The 24,925-nt window shown below is 36.9% G+C and overlaps 3 protein-coding genes across 23 annotated transcripts; 2 read left to right on the forward strand and 1 right to left on the reverse strand.

The window, feature by feature from the left end:
- The first annotated feature begins 979 nt into the window (after positions 1–979).
- LOC105048283 (rhomboid-like protein 11, chloroplastic) lies at positions 980–5,991 on the forward strand. Of its 2 annotated transcripts, none has more exons than XM_010927547.3 (7): positions 980–1,263; positions 2,733–2,845; positions 3,717–3,802; positions 3,998–4,038; positions 4,143–4,309; positions 4,397–4,459; positions 5,732–5,991. In XM_010927547.3, exons 1-7 carry the CDS (start codon positions 1,035–1,037, stop codon positions 5,906–5,908), a joined length of 876 nt encoding a protein of 291 aa, XP_010925849.1. In that variant the 5' UTR covers positions 980–1,034; the 3' UTR covers positions 5,909–5,991. The 2 variants fall into 2 exon arrangements, with proteins under 2 accessions (XP_010925849.1, XP_010925848.1); XM_010927546.3 differs by having other exon boundaries at positions 983–1,263; positions 2,721–2,845.
- Positions 5,992–6,722: 731 nt separating this feature from the next.
- Positions 6,723–12,924, forward strand: LOC105048282 (protein SYM1). 20 transcript variants are annotated; one of them, XM_073260336.1, is made up of 6 exons: positions 6,723–7,056; positions 9,157–9,227; positions 9,431–9,552; positions 10,631–10,725; positions 12,100–12,175; positions 12,252–12,501. In XM_073260336.1, the coding sequence occupies exons 1-6, from the start codon at positions 6,918–6,920 to the stop codon at positions 12,343–12,345; spliced, it is 597 nt and encodes a 198-aa protein (XP_073116437.1). In that variant the 5' UTR covers positions 6,723–6,917; the 3' UTR covers positions 12,346–12,501. The 20 variants fall into 20 exon arrangements, with proteins under 20 accessions (XP_073116437.1, XP_073116441.1, XP_073116438.1 ...); XM_073260327.1 differs by adding an exon at positions 7,145–7,191 and having other exon boundaries at positions 6,920–7,056; positions 12,100–12,924; XM_073260340.1 differs by lacking the exon at positions 12,100–12,175 and having other exon boundaries at positions 6,729–7,056; positions 12,252–12,527.
- Positions 12,925–13,887: 963 nt separating this feature from the next.
- LOC105048281 (ras-related protein Rab7) lies at positions 13,888–22,492 on the reverse strand. The gene is made up of 7 exons (XM_010927545.3): positions 22,208–22,492; positions 22,035–22,061; positions 21,831–21,930; positions 14,867–15,013; positions 14,698–14,778; positions 14,435–14,580; positions 13,888–14,175 (listed from the first exon to the last, which is right to left on the reverse strand). The coding sequence occupies exons 1-7, from the start codon at positions 22,258–22,260 to the stop codon at positions 14,106–14,108; spliced, it is 624 nt and encodes a 207-aa protein (XP_010925847.1). The 5' UTR covers positions 22,261–22,492; the 3' UTR covers positions 13,888–14,105.
- Positions 22,493–24,925: the final 2,433 nt, after the last annotated feature.

A 24,925-nucleotide genomic window follows, 5' to 3' on the forward strand; every position in this document is an offset into this window, starting at 1 on the left:
TAATACCTGTAGTTCCACTTTTTCATTTGAAAATTTTAAATGACGAAAATATCTTTACTTTTTGAAAAATATAATGATATCTTATATTCATGACATCCTACGTGCAGGAAATCATAATTTTGACGTAAATATCGTAATATGCCATCGGAGTTATAATTTTTTTTTAAAAAGTAGAGGCATTTTTATCACTCAAATTTTTTAAATGAAAAAAATGGAACTGCATGCATTAAATACGCATTGAAAAGTGGTTGGACAAAAATATCCTTTCTATATTATGACATCCTGGACCATATTATGATATTCTATATGTAGAAATTCATAATTTAATGTTAGATGTCATAATATGTCATAAGATATTATAATTTTTTGAGCCATATTATGATATCATGCATGTAAGAAATCATAATATGCCACAGGATGTCATAATTTTTTTACCAAAGAATAGGATATTTTTGTCATACAAAATTTTTAAATAAAAAAATAAAATTATATAATATAAAATGATAACTGTATAAAATAGTAGTTATATGGATTAATTATATAAAATAATATATTCTGTATCATATTTTCTATATCACCCGCGGTGCACAAAGGATTTCTCTTTCTGTCCTTCTACGACAACCACATCCACTCTTATGGACCCTCCAACGGCCCACCAGACGTTAGTCCAGTTTATTTAGCGCCCACCAAACACTAATCCTTAGAATAGGTCTGTAGAAAGGTGGGCCTAAAAAAAAAAAAGTGTTGGTAAAATTGTAAATTTAATTACAATTTTACCTACCACAGGTTGCCCGCGAAGCACTGGTCCAATTTATTTGAGCTAAGACGGTAAAACCACATTAACTCCAAGAAAGGTTCCCAATCACAGCCGTTCAATCTTGGCACGTAAAGAATCCCCTGTTCCTCCAATCACACGGTTCGAATATATACTCGGCTTCCAATCACACGGTTGGTATGAATACCACTGGGCCCTCTTCCCACGTTAAGCCGCTCAAAGCCCTCGTAGGGGTTTTCGCCCGCTTCCACGGGGAGGAATGGGGCAGCTCCATCTCCTCTCGCTGAGCCCTGTGTCCGCGGTCGGACTCCTTGGAGCCCGCCGGACCTCCGTGCTGGGCGCATGGCGCACTTCCACTGCGCCGGCGGCAGCCACCTCCGTCGCCGCCTCCTTCGATACTCTCGGGCGGCAGAGCTTCTCCTCTCACCGGAAGACGGCTCCTTTCGTCGCCCGGCGCGGCCATTTCTTTTGTAAAATGGGAAAACCAGGTCTTCTCCATCTCTTTCTGTTAATTTAGTTTGTGAATTGATTTTTTATTGCGTCATGATGCAGTTGTTTATAATCCTTTGGTGCGAAGCCATTTGATAAGTTCTGGATGAATTGATGAGAATTGATGCTTCTTATATGTGGTTCATTATAAAGTTACGATTTTGGATCAAATTGGTGATGTAGTTGTTGATTTTATATAACATGATATGTAAATCTAATGACATTTGAGATGTTTTGCGGAAAGTTTCTGGTAGCGAGTCGAATCGTTGTTCAGTTGGAAGTTTATGAAGAGTTCATAGGTTCTATCTGGTTCTGGTTTATTTTCTCTATTGGTAATCTTGTTGCTGTGCGCTTGTGAAATTAGGCAAAGCAGTGGAGTTAGATTGCAGAATTTGCAGTATGAAGTGAAGCATGGAGTGTGGACATGTTCTATACTTAAAACTTCTAGCTGGTTCTCTCCAGTTATTGGAACTTAGGTGTAGAAGATTACTGAAGTAGAAATTGTCAGTTAATAAAATAAGTTAACAAAATAAGAGGCTTTGAATTTTCAGAAAACTTGCCTTATTGAGCATGTGGCACACACAGAGAGCGAGAGGGCTTTTTATTTATGGGTTCTTGATTTGTAACGGACTGAGAAATTCATCATAATGGATCTTTTTTTGGTGTGGAACCTTTTAACCAGAAGAGATCAATCACAATGCAAGAAGCAGAGAATAACAGATGAAACATTGGTAATTTGCTAATTCCTTACCCTCTTTATTATTCCCAGTGACAATATTCTTTGTAATTATAACCAAAAAAAAGAAAAAAAGAAGAGGAGCACTGAATAACAGGTTCAGTCTGGAAACTTAGAGGTCCTGGGCAGATTACAGAATTAATGTTAGAACTTGAGATGCAACTTTGCAAATGACGCAGGTAAAGCTAACTCTACCTAGATTAGAGGGTTATAAATGCGAATAATTCATCGTACCTCCATCATGAGCATACATGTGGTGCTCTTTCATTTGGCTTCAACTTGAGTAGAGGATCAATTTCGGACCTATTTTCATGCTTATGCTTCCTTTTTTCAGCTGTCCTTATTCCTTTTAGGTAATAGCCATGTTGGTTGTAGTGAAACCATGGTTCCTGGTGGAGAACAAGTTATAGCAAAACATCTCACATATTGAAGTTTTGTGCAACTTTTCTTGTTATTTAATTGGTGTATAATCATAGTTTTTGAAATTGTTTTTATTTGAGTAGGTTGTGAATTTTACTCGCTCTCTTTTGTTTTTCATTGAAAGAAGTGTTGTTTATCTGGTATAGGTCTAAGATTATGTGCTTGTAGAAAGCTTTATTTTGTTTCTAGAAATATAATCATTTTGGCAGGCACTGTTTGTTTTGTCTCTATTTCTTCATGTGCTTATTTTGTGGAAGGCACACTGAGTTAATGTGAGGGGCATATGTCTGTTTTTGAAAGATATTACATCAGAGTTGGAGCTTGCAAGACCTGAAGAAAAGAGGGAACCAGACAAACGTGTGAATGGAATATTCTGGATCCTACTTCTTAACCTTGGCATTTATGTGGCAGATCACTTGTTTCGGGTATCCTAGTTTTTCTTTTGCTCGGTCTTTTTCCTGATCATGCTCTGCCTTTTTCCAGCAGTAGCACAATTATATGGCTTGACACTTAAAGTTGCATGTTTCATAATGAATAATTGAGTTATGGCCCAGTTTTGGTGCAATATGATCTTTGATGATTAATAATCATGGTAGAATGAAAATCTATTTTATCAGAGATTTAGATTAAAAACTAGATTCACCTGATTGGTTTAACAAATATAAACATATGATTTTAATATCTTGACATTGATATTTAGATATTTTTTACTGAAAAGAAGTCATTTCAAGTACAATTATTATGAGAGTTCTACAGATTCCTACTGTAGAGAGAGAGAGAGAGAATCATTTGCAAAATGCTATCATTCACATATAAGCTTCAGAGCCTCTTAACTAAACTATATTGAAAAATAGACCCCTTGTAAGTTTTTCCTCCATTTTATTTATCAAAAAAAGTTTCATCTCATATTTTATATGTACAGCTACCTGTGTTAACTGATTATTAGTTTGCTTACAATCTTAGGTAACACTCGACATTGATACATACAGAAAAATTTCACCTCTTCTGAATTTTTTTGCAGCTATCTTTGTCAAATCTACTGCCAAAATAATTCCAGTTTCTTTAATGATTTTCTTCATAACTCCCCAAAATACAAAAACCATATCTCTGTTATTTTGAAAAATGGCAGCATATTTAAGTCATCTGGTGGGGATAAAATGTGTTCAATTTGTGCGTCTTCTACCTGTAGTACTGTGTGTTTCAAGCATAAGAACTTATTCATATCATTCAATCTTTCCCTCGACCATTGAGTGTCTATGGTCAAGAAGTTTGAATTACAATTATTCTCCTTTTCAGCTCCAGAAAGTCAAAACACTATATTTGTACCATGGCTGGCCTTCTTGGTACCAGTTCGTGACTGCTACTTTCTGCCATGCTAACTGGTTAGGTCTCTTAACTGTTTAGAACTTTAGAGATGCACTTGCTTCTTTTTTAACCTATGGTCTTAAATGAGTATGTCAACCTACTAGATCTTTTGGCCTAAAAAATAATTCTACTTCCTCTAGGTAACTTTCAAATGACAATAGCATAAAGATTTTCACTGTAGAATTAACTTTATTGCCAATAAATCCTTGCAGGCAACATCTCTCCAGCAACTTATTCTTCTTATACATATTTGGTAAGAGTTCCTAATTCGCTTTGAAATGCTATTAATTTTTCCAATGACATTTCTACATAAACTTAAATTTTAGATTTTTTCCATTTTGTTTCATTTATAAACAGGAAAGCTTGTTGAAGAGGAGGAAGGGAATCTTGCATTGTGGATCTCTTACATCTTGACGGGTGCTGGGGCAAACCTCATTTCATGGTTAGTTCTTCCAAGATCCGCTGTATCGGTAGGAGCCTCTGGAGCTGTCTTTGGACTCTTTGCAATAAGTGTACTTGTGAAGGTAAAAATCCTTGCTTATTCTGGATATAAGATTGCATGTGTTGTTAGTATATCAAATTACAATAATGTGCTGAAATGGTTATTGCAGATATCCTGGGACTGGAGGAAGATTATTGAGGTTCTTGTCCTCGGTCAATTCGTTATTGATAAGGTAAACATAACTGTCTCTGGTAATTTAGATATATCATTACTTTCTCGAAATAAAATCAACCAAATGTTACAATATACTGTAAATGATGGGTAAAATGTGCTTAAACCTTTTAAAAGCACTTTAAATGTTAAGTGGGTTGTGGGTTCAATAACCTCGTCCTTTGATGAAGGTGGAAGCAGTTAGGTAATGCAGTTTGCTGACCGGTTGGTGTTCTTGTCAAAAATGCTTTAGGAAGAATAAGAGGTAAGCTGTGCGCCTGGGGGGTGCTGGTGGGGTTAAGGAAATAGAAGATGAAAATTAGGAGGATGAGTGGATAACATGGAATCCACCAAAATGCATACCTAAAACTCCCTGAAGCACTCATTTCGTGAATTTTACTATTATAGGGAATGCCCTTTTCTAATATATACATGCCAAGCTATCCATATCCAAAAACATCAATCTAAATCTCAATTCTGAAAGAATTAGTATATATCTTACTACAAATACAAGCGACTTAATCATTATATATGAGTAACATTTCTTGTCAAATTCTACATTAGGACTCTAAGCTTATTTTCGATACCCATCCCAACCAAGTTTAGAAATCTGAGCTGCACCTCTATATGGATGTAGAGTAATATGTTTCTGCAGTTTGGTGCTCATCCTCTAGCTTTCCTGGGGACAACATTGGAATGTTTCAAAGGAAGTTGAAAAAATTGCAAAGATAATCCAAACATATTCATTGCCTAACAACAACAACAACAACAAAAGCCCTCATCAATCATCTACTATAATGAAGCTGAAGTCCAAGTTTGTCTTCTACTGGTGATAATGGCGATTGCGGAACTCCCAAGAACCATGATCTGTGAATAAAACTAGTTGTTTGTTGCTTGGGCAAAATTACAAATTCCCTAGGGGCAAAGGGTTTTCCAAAGTAGGTGGCGTCTAAGGTGACAACATACTGATGTATGTGTGCTAGCACTCACAACATACGAATGAATGCATACTAGTACTCCTGAGCACATCGCTTATATTGCATCATGCATGGAGATTGTCTGCAATGTTAACAACATGACCACCAGTTAGAGATGGTTGCTAGTTGCATAAAAACAAAAGAGACCTGCAGGTGACTTCTATGTAGCCCCTTTTTTTTTTTTTTTTTTTGCCGCTTAGAGTAAAAAAGAGGGCCTAAGCCCACCAAAATTTGCAGCTGTGTTAATTTCATGCAAATGCTTTTCTTGTCACTGCCTCTTGATTGAATGTTGATCTGTTTGCTGTCATTGTTCCTAGGTTTTGGAAGCTTCAACAGGGTTGACTGATACTTGGGGCACAGGCTATGCTTTCCCGACAGTTAATCATATTGCTCATCTCTCTGGTGCTTTAATTGGTGCTGCTTTAATACTGCTCGTCAGGCATATTACTTCTCAACCTTCTGGCCAAGACATCGAGAGAGATAAAAGAACTTGATTATGAATCAATATTGTCCAATATGTTTACATATTCAATGGAACTTTTAGTTTGTTGTGATTAATGTATGGCTTATTTGATCATTTGGTTCTCTCTCATGCATATAGTGGGCTCATCCTTCATGTGTTGGTGGTGAGTATTTTTTCACTCCCCAGTGCCCAACTCCAACCCAAACAAACAAAAAAATGTCTGGCCCATTCAGCTTGTATCTTTCGTGCGTGAGAATGATTCCTTCGTTCACGTCATGGACCGATCCATACATATACATGCTTTGAGTTGTGTAAGATATGATTTAATAATTGATGTCACAAAAGAAAGCACGCAGACTGGATTGAGCATTGATTCCATGAATGCGTAACAGTAAAGGATATTTTTTTTTATAAATTATTTTAGTGTAGAAAAAATACATTGTTTCATTTGATTAGATTAAATAGTCATTATTTTTATTATATATTTAATATCTATAATTTTATTTTTTTATTTAAAATTTTAAATAATAAAAATATTTTTTTCAAAATAAATTATAATATTTTATTATATTATAATATTTTATCATTAAATTATAATTTTTTATTCATAATTTTACTGCATGATATCATAAAAAAATGATAAATATTTTTATTATTTAAAAATTTTATAATATAATAATAAGATGTTATAATTTATGATAAAATATTATAATTTTTTTAAACAAAAAATTATTTTTATTATTAAAATTTTAAATAAAAAATATAATTATAAATATTAAATTTATATTAAAAAATAATAATTATATATTTTAATATAATTAGATGATACGCTCCGCAACGATTTTATTACACACCGTGCATCAATTTTATTGCACACCGTGCACAAAGAACAGGAAAACTATATATCGGACGCCGCTATCTGCGCATCTTCTGACCACCTGCCTTCCCTTCTTTCCAATAAAAGAAAAATTGGCACTCCAAACCTTTCCCTGTCGGAACCCAACCAACATCCCCCTTTCTCTCTCTCCAATGTTGAAGCTATGGAGATGGTACCGGAACTGCCTCGCCGTGCATCCGGTGAAGACCCAGATGATCAGCTCCGGGTTCCTCTGGGGTCTGGGAGACATCGGAGCTCAGACCGTCACCCATTCGACCCTAAGAAAACAGCATCAACTCACCGTAATCTCCGATCAAGAAAACCCTCCTGTTCTTTCGTTTTCTCTCTCTTTTTTTTCTCTGAATTTTTTTATGGTTGTTCTTGGGGTAGATGCTGCCGTTTTCTTCGTTTAATGAAAGATGGGATTCTAGTTCTTGGTATGTACTTGATTCGTTTCTTTGTCCGATGCGTGCATATTCCTTGAGTTTCTTTTTACCTTCTTCTGTAATATCTTTTTCGAAGGAAAAAATCCATATAAAAGCAGTAAGATTATGAAGTTCGGATGTGCAAGAGAAAATACCGGTTGTTTACAGTAGCGACTGAACAATTTATTGGATAAGGAAAAGAAAAATGATCTTTACGCGCAGAGATGTAATTTGCTACTTTTGCCTCTTGATATTTCTTCAAGATTGTGTTATTACTATTTTGGTACCATGTTCTTGATAGGTGGTAGTGGGCCGATTTTTATTGATTGGTATATGCTGTATCGAGTTGTACATGTTTAGTTGTTTAAAATGTTAAGGATGGCAACTTGGGGTACTTATGCTGAAGAGCTATCGTATTGGGAGTCTGAATGGGAGAAACCTTTAGTAAGAAAAGATCGTTGGTTGCTGATTCGAAAAAGTTGTCACTGTTTGATCAGAATAATTCTTGGGAGTAATTTGTATAAGCATCACTGCTACAGTTCTTGATACTAATGTTCATGTGCCCCGTAAATCAGATACCTGTTACGCTAGCCATTGCAGATATACAAGATATTTCCCTTTTTTGATTTTTTTTTTTTTTTTTTCTAGAAGCAATGTTTAGGTTCATGTTTGGTTATGAGTACAAGGATTAGAAAAAGATAAATAAATTGTCTGAAGTCTATTGTTACATGTTTGGCCTAAATACTATAATAGTGAAATCAAAAGGCTCTCCAAAGTTGGGCATGGGATTGAGTTCAAGAGTTCAAAGAGGGTATAGAACCCTGAATAGATGATTCTGACCACTAACATTTGTGCTATAATGCTTGTAGTAGATGATTCTTGATCCTGTATGGTTCTGGTTGAAGGTAACATAAATGCTAAAAATATCTCAGTATAAAAAACAGAATTTAGCTGGATTCAAAGACTTATGTTAGGGAAGCAGTATTGATTCTGCTTTAATCCTTTACTTAGCAAATGTTCTATTTTTATTGGTAGAAACATTCCAGTTGCCGTCCATGATTAGGGCACAAGTGGAATGCTCATGGTCAGAAAAGATACACTTAGAATCTCTTGCAGACATGGTGGAAGAATGTTCGCGAAAAAGAAGAAAATGTTGGACTAAAGTTTCAACTTTCCAGTGTAGTATAAGTGCGGTAAATGGTGAGACAAATATAATGGCTAAAGAATTGGTACAGAGGATGCATTTCATTATATAAAGTTAGCTATCAGAAACATTTGGAAGTGTCCTGGCAATGAGAAATCTTCGAGAATGCATTGCATCAAACCTGCATAGAATACTGAAGGACATAATTCAACAATGTAGAAGAGATAAAGTGATGTGGCCTATAGTAATACAGAGATTACCTAGCATGTGCGGTCTGTATGCAAGCAACATCAGATACATTAACAATAATCCAGCATCAACCAAAAACCCAAGATCTTAATGATTATGTAACTTCAAAATTTAAATTTAAAGGAAAGTAGCTGCTTGATCATATAACAAGCATACAAAAGTTTTTGGCCAACAAAAAACAAATTTAAACATTTGCTAGTGCAATCTTAAATTTTAAGGAAGTATCAATTTTCAATTGGATTTTTAGACAAAGTGAACTATATCAAAGTCCTTGCGCACTTAAACATCTAGCTTGCATCAGTAAACCCAGAGTTATGAGTTATTTCTGTAAAATATATATCAGAAGTCAGTGGAGATTCTCAGATGGAGAGCTAGGATTTATCGTTATTTTTTACACTGTTATGTGTGCATGTTTATATGTTTCTTTATTATTATTATCATTATTATTATTAGATAAACATTATATAGTGTAACAATCTCAGGTGACAGACCTTAGGTTTAAAAGCAAGGTTTCTATAATATTTTGAGCTGTCAACTTCAAGCTAAAAAAGTAATCCTCCATGTCCTGCTTCTTTTTGTTCCAGCTCCCTTGTTCCAACTTCTGAGGCCTGAGCTCGGCTTCTCCATCAGTGGCAAGCCAATGTTGCAAAATCTGGTGGGTTGATCTAAGAATTAGCTGAGTCAAATCTAACAGTTACTTATTGGAGAACCTACTGTATGGAAAACCCAATTGGAGCATGACTCGGTATATGACTTGGTGTAGAAGCATATTCCACTTCATCAACCTAGACCTAATTTAGTCGTGCATTTCTTCACCAATCTTACTGTTCTGTTGTATACATGGTTTGTTTTACCAAGTCATCCCATATGGTACTAGTAGATATCAAGATTCGGCACTTCCCTAAGCAGAGTGTCAGTACCAAAGATTGCAGATCTTGGTTGTATGATGGATCCAAGATGGCAAAACCAATCACACCGTGGTATTTTCTTGAACATCAATATTTGATTTGGGCCTTATTGTCATTTCTATGTGGAATTACTCTATATTGTTTCTTTTCTTTTCCGGTTTTTATTAAAAGTTTGTTTAAGACGATACTAAACTTTTTACCCTCATCGTCATAATCTCATTTTCATTATAGTAATTTTACCTTATATAATAAATATACGATGATGGTGATAGTTAAACGAAGATGGTGATAGAGGCATGATTAACAAAATTTGTAATGAAATTTGGAATAACTTGTTATGATTTGTGATTTTCCAAAATTCAGGAAATAAACACCCAAAAATTTAAAAGTTCATGGTGCATATGGTAACATCATTGATTAATCTTACCTTACCCCACATATTAGTTATTGGATTTTTAGACTTGACTTTGCAAATCTGTTCTCGTGAAAGGCTTCTTTCTGCTATCAGTGATAGCTTTTTACAATTCTTTTCTTGGAACTCTTGTCCATCATATTTCCAGTCTTTCTTTTGTGCTGGCTATTCAACAAGAATCTTAGGTCATTATTCCATACAGAAATTCCCTCATAACTAATTCTCCATCAACATGTCCTTATCCGATGTATCTTTAATTATTCTGATATTCTAATAGGTACTTCTATTCCTTATTGCGCTCACCTTCTGCATGATAACGTCCTTATTTCCCAACATATTCTCGTTGACACAATTATTAGTCCTTAGTATTATCTTAAGATTCTAATTTTTGCCATATAGGCATTCATGGCGACACAACTCAAAGGACCTCATCGCTGTAAAATTATCAGATAGGTCTCCCCAATTTCTTTTATGGAATGATTATGGTCACAAACTGAGGAACTCTTGGCCACCAATTTTAGTTGGAATCTTTTTAATTGTCTATTTCCTAGAGTTGTGAGATCCCTAAAAGTTGTCCTGGCTGCACACACCATGTGCTAGTTCGGGCCTGTGAATCAATAATTTTTTGATTTCTGAGTTAGGAAATTCATTCTTTAGTACCATAGTGACATTGGTCAGCCATGACTTATATCTATCTGGGTAATCTGGTTGTATGATGATAATGTCTTGTGTGTTCAGCAGCAGGAAGATAAAGAGCTCAAAATCAATTGGAAAAGGGTGGCTATCACAAGTACGTTTGGATTTGCATATGATGGACCAGTTGGCCACTACTGGTTAGTTTTCTTAGAGTGTGTGACTTTTGCATATGTGGCTTTACATTCTAGCATGGCTTGGATGTATCTTTTTGTCTTGAATGGTGCATTTGTTGATTGAAATTTTTACTGAAATTTGTAAGCTGAATGCATCTGGAAGTTTATGTGCAGGCAAATAAACAAACTTGGTCTTCCCATGCAATAAAGGCTCATAAATTGTGGAATTAGTTTAAAATTTCTGTTCATAAATAAGTAAATTAGTAAGTATGTAAGTATGTATATAATCTGGTCAGATATGTGATCTGCTATCTCTAAACAGCTTATATTGATGATCCGAGCCGTTGGATCTAATCTACTATCTCCAAACAACTTATACACAAAAAATCATGTGATTTGGTGATCTCTAGCCTATGCATCAAGTGATCAAAAGAATATATATAATTTGATATGTCTAGATTATCTAATTTATTGACCACTTGATGTATAGGCTACATATCTCCAAATTATATGATTTTTGGTGTATAAGCAGCTTAGAATTAATAGATCACATCCAATGGCCCACATCATTGATGTGGGATCTCCATGGTCCAATATAGACCTGAATTTGGTGATTTGGAGCTTGTAACCTATGAATCAAGTGATCAGAAGAACATATTATAATTTGATGTTATTTAAATTGTCCAATTTTTTGACCACTTGTGCATAAGCTAGATATCTCGAAATCATGTGATTTATTTTGTGTATGAGCAGTTTAGAGCTAACAGATCGCATCCAATAGCCCATGTCATCGATGTGGGATCTCCATTGTCCGATATAGACTTGATTGGATCTTAGTGGAGATCCATTCAAGTGTAGCCTAAGTCTAGTGTTATCTCTCTATATATAGAAATACATATGTATACATACATACATGCATATATACATGCATGCATACATTTGTATACATACATACATACATATGTGTGTGTATGCATCATTAATTGCTGGCCAACAATTATGGATCACAAACCATTGATTTACCAATACTATGGTTCATCTGAAAGTCATTCTTGTTCTGGAATGGAGTCTAAATTTCAAAGCAATACCCACCAGTGTAGTTTTAAAGGCTGGGGATTTGTATCCCTTCACTAAATTGGCAATTGTTTGCTGCTTGAATCTTATTCTAAAATTTGAGCACGGCCATGTTGTAAAGCTGCAAATTGCAAGGCCAACTTTCAAGAAAACAGATTTGTGGCTTGTTCTAATTCTGTCTTCTACCACTTTGCTTCATTTTGATGCAACCTTAATTTCTTGAGAAAAATCTGTGACTACTTTATGTTGAGTAAATAGGTGTTTTCTCAAAGCTTATTGTAGAACTGAAGCAAATTGAAATGAAGAGTTGGGATTGTTTGACAGGAACAAGCCTGAGTATCTCGCAGATATACACAAATTTGTTACGTGTTTTTTTCACTGGTTTTCTTCCTTTATATAGGTATGAATACTTGGACTATTACATTCGAGTCCGACTTCAACTGCAACCTAAATCCTTTAAATTTGTTACTGCAAAGGTTGCTGCAGATGGGCTTCTCTGTGGGCCTTTGGATTTACTTATCTTTTTCTCATACATGGGTTTTGCCTCTGGGAAGAGCATGGACCAAGTGAAGGAAGATGTGAAGAAGGATTTCCTTCCGGCTCTTCTTGTTGAGGCAGGAGTTTGGCCATTCGTCCAAGTTGCAAACTTCAGATTTGTTCCAGTGAGATACCAACTTCTTTATGTAAATTTCTTTTGCCTGCTTGACAGCACCTTCCTGTCTTGGATCGAACAACAAGCTGATGCTCCATGGAAGAAGTGGTTTGCACCAATAGTTACCCTGGAAGATCAGAAAGGTCAGGCTTGATATCTTACCTTCAGATAAATTCAACAGTAGATTTCAGCTATTCGGACAGTTGCATTTGAGGGTCTTGGAAACTGGACTAGTGTTATGCGTTATAGAGTTTTGGGGCCGGGAACCTGATGCTTTTGACCCGAAGGTCTCCCTTCAGTTGCCTTGAGGCCAGTCCTTAAAGGAAGCTGTTGAAGTGCCCACTGTTGTATTATTATCCATTACTTTTGGGATGATCAAGCTGTAAGTGCTACCAATCACAGTCAATTACTGGCTTTTTAGCCGTTACCTGAATTTTTTGGTATTCACAAATGGATTCAAAGAGGCATCCTCAGGGCAATCTCTATTTCTGGATATATATATATATATATATATATATATATATATATATATATATATAATGAAAGTTTCATATGCCATCTCCTGTGCCAATAATTTGTGCAGAAATAATGTTCCAAGAATCAACATAAATGTGAGGAGCAAGAAATAAATTCATGATTCATAAACATGAGAATACATACTTTATGTTTCTTTGAACATCCTTATTCAACAACATGAAGGAAACGTCATACACTGATCAGATCCTAGTTCGAGAATTAGAAGATTTCTGGATTTATCAGTCTATAGAAGTGAAAGCTGAGCGAAAGCTCCCATGATTTACCAAAACAGCAAGAGTAGGCAGTGCCTTTTCTTTTGTCCGACCGGATCAATTTTGCCTTGGATGAGCACTTCAAACGGTACTGGTTTGTTGTCACCATCTTCATGCCATCTCTGACAACAATACCTTGCAAGCCATCTGCCGCACAGGCTTTCTTTTCGGATTCCATCTATAATTCTTCCCCGGATGCCATCAGATGCGTTTCCCCGTAGCGGGATGCAACCACCACCACTTTGTCCTGGAAGCCATGGGAATAGGTTGGCCTTCTTGGCCGCAGCTATCAAAGCGGGATGCCACCGTTGCTTGGATTAGACTCACAGCAGGATCTTGGGTGATACGAGCCAGAAAAAGAAAAGAGAAAATGCTATTGGCGTAAATAGACTGAAAAGCATGTCTGCGGATAAAAACTGGATCATTTCAACATCAATACCGATATCTCCTCATCACCCGCATCGGTGCCTTGAGAAAGACCTTGTAGATCACATGGCGAGGTACAATCCCCAGGAGAGTTCATTTACAAGGATCAAATTACAAAAATCAACACAAAATGGATATAAAACAAATCCAAGTTGCCAGACCCCCTTCAGGCATCAAACAACCTAAAATTGGAAAGATATGTCTGCAATACGCTCAGAAACTACCATACGGTGCACTCACAGAAAATAGCACGAATTTTTTAAGTCTTTAAATACAGAAACAAATGAATCCCACCAGTGAGACAAAATACAGGAGGAAGAATATTCCGCTATAACCAACTAGAACCAATCATCTCAGATGAAGGAAATATAGATTACAATAAAGCTAGCTTTCACATAATCATTCCATGACATGTTGGCTGCATAACAAATTGGGAGAATACACTCCAGCTGCCTATCATCCATCTAGCATTCACAGCCTGATGATTGTTGCGAACGTCCACCACTGGCCACATCAATGGTGTCCGGAAGATATCTTCATCAGCAAAAGAAAGTGTCAGTCAATCCTTCAAACGTGAAAAAAATTGTGCAACAGAAAACCATTAAAATTAGATATAGGGCGGGCTGCTAGGGTACACTGCGAACTTCAAATGACCCTCCCAATCACCCGGAAAAAAAAAAAAAGAGGAAAAGAGGGGGGGGTGGTATTTTCAAAATTAAACTTCAGGCCCAGCTTTTAAAACTTACACTTCTAAAACCAGATACTAAAACAATCAGTCCAGGGAGGTACTCACATCTCTTCCTCTGGTTCATTCTTGAGGGCATTCTTGGCTATGCATTGAAAAGCGGCTTCTACATTAATTCCCTCTTTAGCAGATGTCTCAAAGTAAGGGATATTTCCTTTTGATGCACACCATGCCCTTGCTTTCTTCTCAGAAACCTGGGAACCGAGAGAGAAAAATAACTCCAAAAGTAATATAAATTTACCAAAAAACTTGGTAGTGGAAGTAACAATACTATTAGTTTGCCAAAATTAAGGAGAAGGAAACAATCTTACCACCCGGCTATTGCCACCATCAACATCTATCTTGTTTCCCAGCACTACAAATGGGAAATTTTCAGGGTCAGACGGGCTAGCCTGCACAACAGACAATCAACACAGGAGTTAACTCTTCAAATTTTACCATATCTGTAATATTTTGAAGACAGGATGGATAAAGGGTCACCTGAATCAAAAATTCCTCACGCCAATTGTTCAGGTTATCAAATGACTTCATAACATTAACATCATACACAAGAACACAGCAATCAGCTCCACGATAGAAAGCCACACCAAGGCTCTGAAATCTTTCCTGCCCTGCAGTATCCCATATCTGCAGAATAAAATGTAGCAATAAAGAACGTGAGTCCAAAGATGAGGTTATCCACTGCCATGCAAGGCTAAGATAGAAATGTAGATACATATTTCCATAAGAGAGAGGATATGACCGAGCATAAAGAGACTGCACAGAACTTGTTTGATAGATACTCAAGCTCTTGAGGCCACAATCTCTGCCAACAGTTTAATCGACTGGCTACAGTCCATGTTCTGTTAACCAGCCAACAGAACCATTTGGATCTCTTGAGCTGCCATTCTTTATGTTCTATAGTCATATACAAAATTATAGTTTCAGCTTATTTTGATTTTTGAATCTTTCACATTGAATTTCTTATAATGTAAACCGTACCCACAATTGCCTACATATGCAAGGTATGGTTCCATAAACCCAAGTAGATCTATCAGGTTCCAATATTTAATTCACAATCTAAAATTCCAAAACCACATTTTAACCAGATGTGTCAGTGTATATATCCACATAAACAAGTTTCCAATTAATAATTGTAGATGGACCCAGTAAATAAAGTTGTGAATAATCTATTAAAACACATAAATTAAACTTCGACCAGGTTCGTAACCAGCAACTCTCATCCATCATGGTCATGGATTCATTCTACGAATTAAATTTTGCAAATCATAACTATACAGGACCACCATGTCCTCACCACTAGCATCTTCAACTACTGGCATTACTTCCGTACAACTGTTTCTAGATCTACCCCTACTCTGCTCAAGCTAATTGATCCAAGTATTAAACTCACACTTTAATATGGCTATTTGAAGAGCTCATGGAACTTAAGAAAACAATCACTCCATCCATCAACATTGCACCCCTTTAGTGTCCATCCTAGCTTTTCCACAATTTTCCACAATCATCTCAAACTTTATTTGCACCACATTATTCATCATCGAAGAACAAGAAGCTTCAGATATTACTTTGTGAATAATCATTAATTATAAATGAACTTAGTCTCATGTCTTCATGTATAAGACCCAAAGTAATAAAAGATAGTAATAACCAGTTCTTTTGTTTCCTACCAACTAGCCAAGCTCGTACCATCTCAATAACCCACCTCCCCAACCCCGACGTGCCAAAAAAAAAAAAATCTAAGAAGACGATGATGATGTCATTGTAGTGATCCAGAACCGCAGCTCAAAAAGCTAGTTAGAAGATTTTTTTTTTTTTTTTTTTTTGAGTTCCTTATCTTTTACAAGTACCCAAGATCTCCCTACTACACAACTTACATAAGACTAAAGATATGCCTACATAGGTCCACACATATTCCCTCCTTTCAAGGTTTAATATCCTTCGCAGATTAAGCATCCAAATCCAACCAGATCCAATCACAAACATGACAAGCAAACCATAGTCAGCCTCAAAATGGCCCTTACTGCAACTTCCTTAGTCCATAAGACCTCACTCAAAAGACTGGCCAAAAAGAGATAATTCAGGTTCCTTGGCCTTAAGTACCAAAGGTCTCCCCTGTGCATAATCATTTTGGAACTAAATGCACACTTACATGGGTCCTCACAGTGGTAGATCCCAATAATACACCTACAAGGTATGTGATAATGCAGCAACTTGAAAAACATGTTTTAGATAGCCAGATTTCTAGCAATGCAAAACTAGAAAACAAAAAATGCACATATTTTATAAAAGCAACCAAGTGCAGGCAAGCACAACACAATACACCATCAAGCATCTTTCTTCAGAAATGCCTTGAAAGAAATACACCTATACTCATAAAATCAGTGAATACAATGTGAGATAGGAGAACGAGCAAAAAGGTTGTTGTATGCAAAACTACCATATTTCTATTACAATTTGTTCCTTGTATCAAGGATTTAAGTTCCACTGCTGGTGGACATGCTAGCACATGGATATCACAATTCCGAAATAAAAAAATATGCAAGACTTAGTAGCCTTTTTCAATCAAAACATGACAAATTATTAATAGGTGTGGAGACTACACATGCTGCAGCCTAACTCAAGGTGGTTCTTGAAACCTTGCTTCTTATTTTCCTTCTTTCATCCACATTACTTGGACACTCACATCCACCTCCTAGAATTCGTGTTGGATGCATATCCAATCGGATACATGTTGGACACTTTAACACTTATCAAAAATTATTAATTTCAGCTTTCAGAAATTGGTGGAGAGTTGGCTCCAATTACTTTGACCCAATATAATAATGTTTAAATTGTAAGTTTTGTTCTTTTTAGAGATTGGTTAAGAGTGCATACATTAAAATAATTTTTGATATTATCATTCCCCTAAAATCCTCAAACTAACCAGGAAGTTTGCATGAGAAACATGTATATTTGAAGACCTTAACAAGCAATATCTTGTGATATTTTCTTTTATACAAAATTAAGTATATATTAATTAAAATTATTTTTCGTACAGCTTCCCCATATCTCTTTTTTCTCCTCTTGCCAAGTTAGACACTTAGAGACATATCTGAATCTAATTCACGTGCTTGCATGAATCCAACACCATCTTCTGTATTATCATATACCTTTCTCCACCATACGAAATACTGAATAATATAACTCCTTTAGTATAGATTTCTTTTTGTAGCATCTTCATATTGACCATATGCTTTAGCATGTTCTCCTTTTGTTTCTTACATATGGTGAAAAAAAATTGCTTCAGTTTCGATGATTAGCTTCCAGAAAATAGCAAGTAAAATGGAAAGAAAGAGCACCTACCTAAAAGTGCAGAGATTAAAACTCCATGTCATTTGAGTTGTTGAGCTCTTTTCTCAATTTAAAAAGGAGCACACTTTCATAACATTTTGAACTGTTGAGGTGATTTGAGAAGTGTTTTATATCAACTAGATGCAGGAAGAGAGATGAGAGAAGAAGTCAGCATGTCATTGTAAGCTCCCATAGTTCTGCTTTAGCTGGCCCTTCCTTAAATTAATATGGAAGGCGAAACCAACAAAACCTTTCAGTTTCTGTCCATTAGAGATTCTTAGAGGGGAAGAGGGAAAAGGCAATCATTTGATTAGCTTCCAGTTTCTGCCCATAGAATTGGATCCTGATTTTAAGATTGAAAATGAAGTTTTTTAAAAAATAAATATTTAAAGAAAAATGGAAAAGTGATTGAGATATGCTCTATTGACTTGTGCATCATGAAACCTTGATGTTACTTGTTGTCCTTAACATATAGAACAAAACAATAACTAGAGTTGGGATGATTTTTACCAAAGAACCTGATTTAAGATACATGCATTTACTTCTAATTCCCCCTCTCAAACCAAAAAAAAAAAAGAAATGAAAATACTAAGATTTATAGGTGCTTCTAAGCAGATTCATTTCCACCTGATTTTTCTCACTTATGAATCTACAGGTCCTAATTATGTCCCCACAAATAGCTGATCCAGAATATTGACAAAACGCAAAAACATTTTCATACATTGCAAGGCCTTATGGGCCTCAGAATATAGCCAAAACCCATCAGCATCAAAATCACATCTCATGGCCACATTGTGCAGGTGTCTAACAAATTTCTTTAACATTTTATAAAAGCATACTTGTTCACTTCCAGGCTTAGTTCTCATGCCAATGATGACAAGTCCACTCTCCAATCAAACAGATACTATTAACTTAACACATATCCAACATGGTGCAGCCGTTTGAATGATTGAAGGGCTGAATTGCCAAAGGACCCTCAACCAATGTTGACCGTCAAAGTTCCCAAAGGAGAATGCCCAGATCTTAGCTTGTGAGTAAAGTTAAACTTTATATCTCAAATCACTTGTTGACCTCAAAAAGATGGAGATGTAAGTATATAAAAAAAAAAGGCATACAATGAAAGATGGGTGCATGCAAAATTCTCACAACTTTATCATGATATTAATTCCTAGTCAAATTTTCCATATCTTTCTAGACACACAAGTAGTTCATTCCATTCTTCCCTTGACAGTGGAGAAGCTCAGAGAGATAGAGAGAGAGAGAGAGATGAAAACTATTCTTTTTAGGAATGTTGCACACTTAATTTTTAAATGATATTCACTTTCAATTTCTCCATCAATTTGAATGTGTCCATGTTACCAACTTAGCATGTCCTTGATGGAAATAAGGGACATGCTTGTCAAATTTTCAATGTGTATTGACTATTTCCCTAACAGATGACCTACATCATGATATTTACATATCAAAAACAACTCAATAATCAATTAGACAAGCCTTCAATTTTTAAAGGGAAAAATAAGAAAACATGTGTACTTTTATGGATAAAAATAACAAATCAATTGCACATAGAATTAGCCTCCTGCACACAGGGTAAGGTTGCATACGTCTAACCTTCCCCAATCGTGCACTGGTGAAAGCTTTGTGAACTAGGTTGCCATTTTACAGCAAAATAATTTTCAACATAGGAACATAGGTACATTCTCCACAAACAACCAAATAGGTAAAAAGTGGATATATGCAGTACCGATTATTTCAACTTTAACCCAAAACCATCAAAACTAGTGCAACACTAGTAAAGGTAATAAAGCTGCTACTCATTTGTGTCATGCATTTCCCACTAAATTATTTACGATAAACACTCTAGTCTTCTGAGATTCCTTTCAGATGTCAAGTGTATGGGCCAAGGTTTTGAATACTAGTACCGATGGCTGTCTCGACCGGCAGATGGCACGATCCAGCATGGCCCCGTACCAGACCAGACCGACACGAACCAACGAAGGGAGGAAGGGACGAACCAAGGAGGAAAAGAGAGAAGAAAAGAAAGGAAGAGAGAGAGAGGAGGGAAGGGAAGGAGGTTGAGGCGGCGGAGATGCCACTGATGGCCATCTGAGGGCTGCACGGATCCTCGGACGGCCGCGGTGGCCACCACGGCTCCGCATCGTCTGTAGGAGAAAAGAGAGAAAAGAGAAGGGGGAAGAACCGGACCAAGGGGGATTCGACAGAGAGGCCGTCGGAGGATCTCCAGCTAGCCGTCGAGTAGCGTAAACACCACCTCCAGCTTCGCAACCGTGAAACAGAGGACTTTTTTAAGCCCCCTATTTTAGGAGCTTTTTTAAAAAGATCCGATAATAGTGAAGTCAGCAATAAGTTTGCTAGTTTCACTGTTTCTGAATTTTTTTTAAAAAAAATATTGAAATAGTGAAGCCGACAAGTCGATTGCTGACTTCACTGTTTTTAAATTTTTTTTAAAAAAAAATTAAAAAGTGAAGCCGGTAAACCAAATGCCGACTTCACTGTTCATCTCCCTTTTAAAAAAGGGACGACGCGTGAACAGGGGCAGTCGCCCATGTTCCGCGGCCGCGACTCTGCCTGCACCGCTTTCGCCGCTTGATAGCCATGACAACCACCCAGAGACCTCCGACGGTTCCTCCGTCGTCCCGTCTTCAAATCTTCGACGACCTCCCCCTCTTCACTTTCTCACTCGTTGCAACAGTCCTATCGGACGAACTGAGCCACGGAGGCTTCCGCGACCTTTCGACGACCACAGAGGGCCACCACCGGCCTCTCCCTCTCTTTCTCTCTCTCTTCCCCCGTTTTCCTCTCTTTCTTTCCTGGAACCGATATGTGCCATTTTCCATACCGAAACTGTCCCGATTCTCCACCGATCCTGTTCGGCGTGCCCCGAACCGTCCGATTCGGAACAGTTCTGAAAACCATGATATGGGCCTTCAAGAAGATCTATAATTTCACATCGATCCTTTATTAAACCAACAAACTACCCAAGACCAGCGAGAAAGAGAAAAAAACATTAATGATTTCTATTGACAAGCTCCTTAAATAGCTCTACCCTAAAAAGGCATTGCCTTAATATTTCTTTCAAATGTCAAATCCCTCAAATTCGTAGCTAGGGGACATGCAACTCCTCAGTTTATACATTGTACTAAGAAGACAAAACAGGAATGAGCTTCTAAATCTTCTAAACAATTAGGGCAACAAAATCTAAGACAAATTATACTACCACAAGATATTTTGGCTAATTAAATATACTAGACAAGTCTATGGCATCTATATAAAAAATGTTGGCTCTATCCTACTCCATCGGGCATGAGTTCCGTGTGGCTTCAAATAAGTCCCTTTATGATCCTTAAAGCAAAAGAGTCTTAAGAGATGGTTTGGAATTAATGAAACAATTAGCATCATATTCTTAAAAAGAAAATAAAGAATATCAATTTTAGTCTACTTCTATCACTTGTATTGGTATATCATTGTCAAATAGAAGATTTGATCAATGATAGATGAAGTCTCACAGAACTTCCTTCAACAACTTAGCAGTGAACATACCAGCACAAGATGAGCGCTCCCTTTCTTTTCATCAAAATACTTCTTGTTACAACTAAATTTTGCATAAGATATCAAAATGAGCAGGCATAATGACAGCAAATTGCTACTCACAGTCACATGGCCAAGGGAATCATAGCCTGCATATGTCAGCCTATATAATAAAACAGTGATAGAATCATCCTAAAGTATGAAACAAATGCCAATTTTTTAAAAAGAAAATCCAAAATAGGCCCGACTAAAGTTGTGCTAAATCATTTACTATATTTGGTGCTGCTTGGTGCAGATTGAATCCTAGAAACATTGAATATGTTGCATGAAATGGAAATTCCAACAACTCCCATAACACCTATCATCTGTACCCATAAAACATATCAAGATCCAAACCTATAATTCAGGAAACAAGCAACACAAGCACCCAACATAAATCCATTTCTATAATTCAACATGCAATCCTATGATTCCACGCCATAGCTTATATTCCAAACACATAAAAGTATCAAAAGTGATCAGATAAAAGAAAATCAAACACCCTTAGCACCCTAGAACTCACCTGTAACGTGAATAGCCTGTCCTCAAACTGGACTTCTTTTGTCAAGAAATCAGCTCCAATGGTCGCTTTATACTGATTACTAAACTTCTTGTTCACATACCTAAACATTACCATCAAAAACAAATCAGCCACCATAACCCAAGATACATCAAAGATTGTTCAATAATTATGAAAAAGGAAGAGTTTTAAGGCATTCGAGAATACTGATTCATCAGAGACGTCTTCCCAACCCTAACAAGATTCACACAAAAAACCAAAATCAAGAATCATTAAAGGCGACGATAAACCAGAAACAAAGAAGGAAGGATAAAATAATTGTTTTCGATATAAATCGAAAATGAATTCGAATCGACGGAAAGATTCCAAGAGTATTTCACCCGCTGTCTCCGAGGATGATGACTTTGAGAAGCATTCGCCTTCGGGACGCCATGGACTCGAACTGGGGAATTGAAGTTCTTCGAACCCGAACGATCTAGGGTTTCTTTCCCCACCGCGGCACGAGATCAAGCCCTAGATCCCAAATCGAGAAAGGGGCAGCGGTCAATCGGAGAGGGACGTTCTTTCCATTTTTGGTGGGAAAAAACAAGGCATAAATAAAGAAATTTCGGACTTGAAGATAACAAATTTATTTTTCGAGCCCGGCCCAGTAAGCCCAGTCCAGTTTGTCCAGGCACATGGAGAGAGATCCAATATAAGAAGGGACTGGCTGTTAAAAGAGGGACTGGCTGGTAGAGATGGAATAAGAAAAAGTTGGTAGGGATTTTTTTTTTTTTTTTTGGGGGGGTGGGGGGTGGTGTTCATCTTCGACAAAAGTGCAAGAAAAAGAATCTAGAATTTTTTGAGAAAACTTTTTTTTTTAAAAAAAAAAATTTCTTGGGGCCCAACCTTGGCACCAAACAAAAGCTTCAGTACCACATGTCAGCAGCAATTCCTTTTTTTTTTTTTTTTTCAAGGTCAACCATGACAGGTGGGACACCCACTAGATAGCCCAGGCAGGCATACTAACCTTCTCCTCTAGTTGTCCCTTAAGAAAAAGAACGAACTGTGGAAGTTGAGATGGTAAATAGATATTATCGCAAAGAGGGCCATATTCCACTCATGGACCGCGGCTTTTATTCTCAAGACCTCCGTTGTATTTGTAATTTGTTCGGCACTAACCAAATAGAGTTTAATCTTCTCTGCTCAAACTCAGAGAGGACGGGCAAACAAAGACTGCCCATAGAAAGATTTGGCAGCGAATTTCTGATATGCTCCACCTACAATCAAGGTGGACTAACCGAGTTCCGGAATTTCATGCGTGAAATGAGCTCTTTATGTTGCTGTACAAATCTGGTAGAGGTTAGGGAAAAAGATCGAGAGGCTTAAGAATCTCCCACCGTAGATAATGCAGCAGAACCACAAGACAAGCTCAGCCTTAAATTTTTAACAGCTAGATGGATCGTTTAGATGGTTGTGATAGAAACTAGATTTTTCCATTAGTGTTTTTAGCAACATCATGGTTGTTTGCCACCACCCGGAACTTTTTAGTGCTTGCATCGCTGGTCTTGCAGCAAGAGCTAGAAACTCTAATCTGCTTCCTCTTCCAAACATTGGCTGGCATCCATTTTACTCCAAAACTGTCCCCATACGCAGGACGTTTATTTTGATTTTTAAATCGAGGACTTACAAATACTTTAGTCGCAATCAACATTAATAAATCACAATCGATGTCAAAAATAGCTCTATCCACCAAGAATTACAAGGCATAAAAGTCAAAACGATACTGTGTACACCACCAAGGACTTCATGGCACACAATAGTCAGAATAATAATATTGTATTGCGATGAATGCATAACAACAAGCCGTCACCCATCCACGAACATAAGCAACTGTTCTGTCAAAATCCATAGTTTATCACGATTACATTAGAATACTTCGATATCAAATAGTTCAGCTCGAGCGGGTCCATATAGCTGGCTCATACCCTCTGCATGACAAAACTCTAGTCATCCTCACGGCTGGCTAATCTAGCCACATAACTAGCTGTTTAGTCTTCATGAATGATATTTGTTTAAAACACACTTCCAGCACAGGCCAGAAGGAACCCCAGAAGCAATTAAACAACGTCAAAGAATCAGTTAGCTCTTCATTATTTTTGCAAGAATAGAAAGCATACATGTATGACAACATTAATACTACCAAAGCCTATATCCCGCCCATGCACATACTGCTTTTCTCAATAAAAAGTCAAGTATGAAAATAAGGTGGGTGGTCAAGTAGGAATAAGGTGGGACTTTACAATAGATAAAACAGTTGAAATTTTCACGAGCAACTGCTGAAAACCTTAGCTGTCTTTCTTCATCTTCCCCATTTCCATTTCTTGTGTATGCTGGCCTTCACTGCTTGATGCTGATGGGTTCTGACCACAATCACTAGTTGGTGCACTGTATTCAGTGCTGGGGTAGTCCTTGGTTGCTGCCAGTGCCATCTTCCTGAACTTCTTCATGTCCTCATTGTACTGCCCAGAATCATAATCAGAGCTGCCATATGAACCGAAAAACCTGCTGTGACCTGGTTTAACGCCTTCATTCAGGTCCTCAAGAGATACATCTCCTTCCAAGGCCGGACAACCTGTTTAGTAATCACTAAATGCTGTTAGAAACAAGCAAGATGCAGAAACACAATACAAGCATCTGATCATCTGAACACACAAGGCAATTTGCTTTGTCTGGGTGGTTAAAATAAAAGCCCAAGAATCAATTCAAAAAAATTCAAAATAAAACATGACAATTTGGAAAACTTCAAAGTGCACTTTTGAGTTGAGTAGTTTCTACACCTTAGGAAAACCAAGATGGACATGTTGTGGAAGCACATAATGATATAGCTCAACAACGAAGACAAAAAAGCAAATTTTGGCCCTATCAGGAACCCATTTAGTCACCAATATTGATGGACAAGAAGAAGGTAATACAAACGTATAATCACTTGAAGAATGTAAATGCCTCAAAACAAGGGGAGGGAGGGGGAGGCGCTTCAAGCAGAAAGTATACACTTGAAAAAGTATCTTAACTATGACACAACGACACAACATAATATTTGCAATAGAGCTGCTGAT

The sequence above is a fragment of the Elaeis guineensis genome, chromosome 7 (assembly GCF_000442705.2).
Source record: "Elaeis guineensis isolate ETL-2024a chromosome 7, EG11, whole genome shotgun sequence".
In the NCBI taxonomy this organism is placed as follows: domain Eukaryota; kingdom Viridiplantae; phylum Streptophyta; class Magnoliopsida; order Arecales; family Arecaceae; genus Elaeis; species Elaeis guineensis.

Bases quoted from the DNA above. Each gene is read 5' to 3' on its own strand.
- LOC105048282 (XM_073260341.1), top strand. From the start codon at position 6,918: ATGGAGATGGTACCGGAACTGCCTCGCCGTGCATCCGGTGAAGACCCA. The intron at 9,553-10,630 runs GTATTTTCTTGA...TTGTGTGTTCAG, and splicing joins GCAAAACCAATCACACCGTG to CAGCAGGAAGATAAAGAGCT. The intron at 10,726-12,099 runs GTTAGTTTTCTT...ATTGTTTGACAG, and splicing joins GGACCAGTTGGCCACTACTG to GAACAAGCCTGAGTATCTCG.
- LOC105048281 (XM_010927545.3), bottom strand. From the start codon at position 22,260: ATGGCGTCCCGAAGGCGAATGCTTCTCAAAGTCATCATCCTCGGAGAC. The intron at 21,931-22,034 runs GTATTCTCGAAT...GGTAATGTTTAG, and splicing joins AAGACGTCTCTGATGAATCA to GTATGTGAACAAGAAGTTTA. The intron at 15,014-21,830 runs GTGAGTTCTAGG...TTTATTCTGCAG, and splicing joins ACAGGCTATTCACGTTACAG to ATATGGGATACTGCAGGGCA.
- LOC105048283 (XM_010927546.3), top strand. From the start codon at position 1,035: ATGGGGCAGCTCCATCTCCTCTCGCTGAGCCCTGTGTCCGCGGTCGGA. The intron at 3,803-3,997 runs GTTAGGTCTCTT...AAATCCTTGCAG, and splicing joins ACTTTCTGCCATGCTAACTG to GCAACATCTCTCCAGCAACT. The intron at 4,310-4,396 runs GTAAAAATCCTT...TGGTTATTGCAG, and splicing joins CAATAAGTGTACTTGTGAAG to ATATCCTGGGACTGGAGGAA.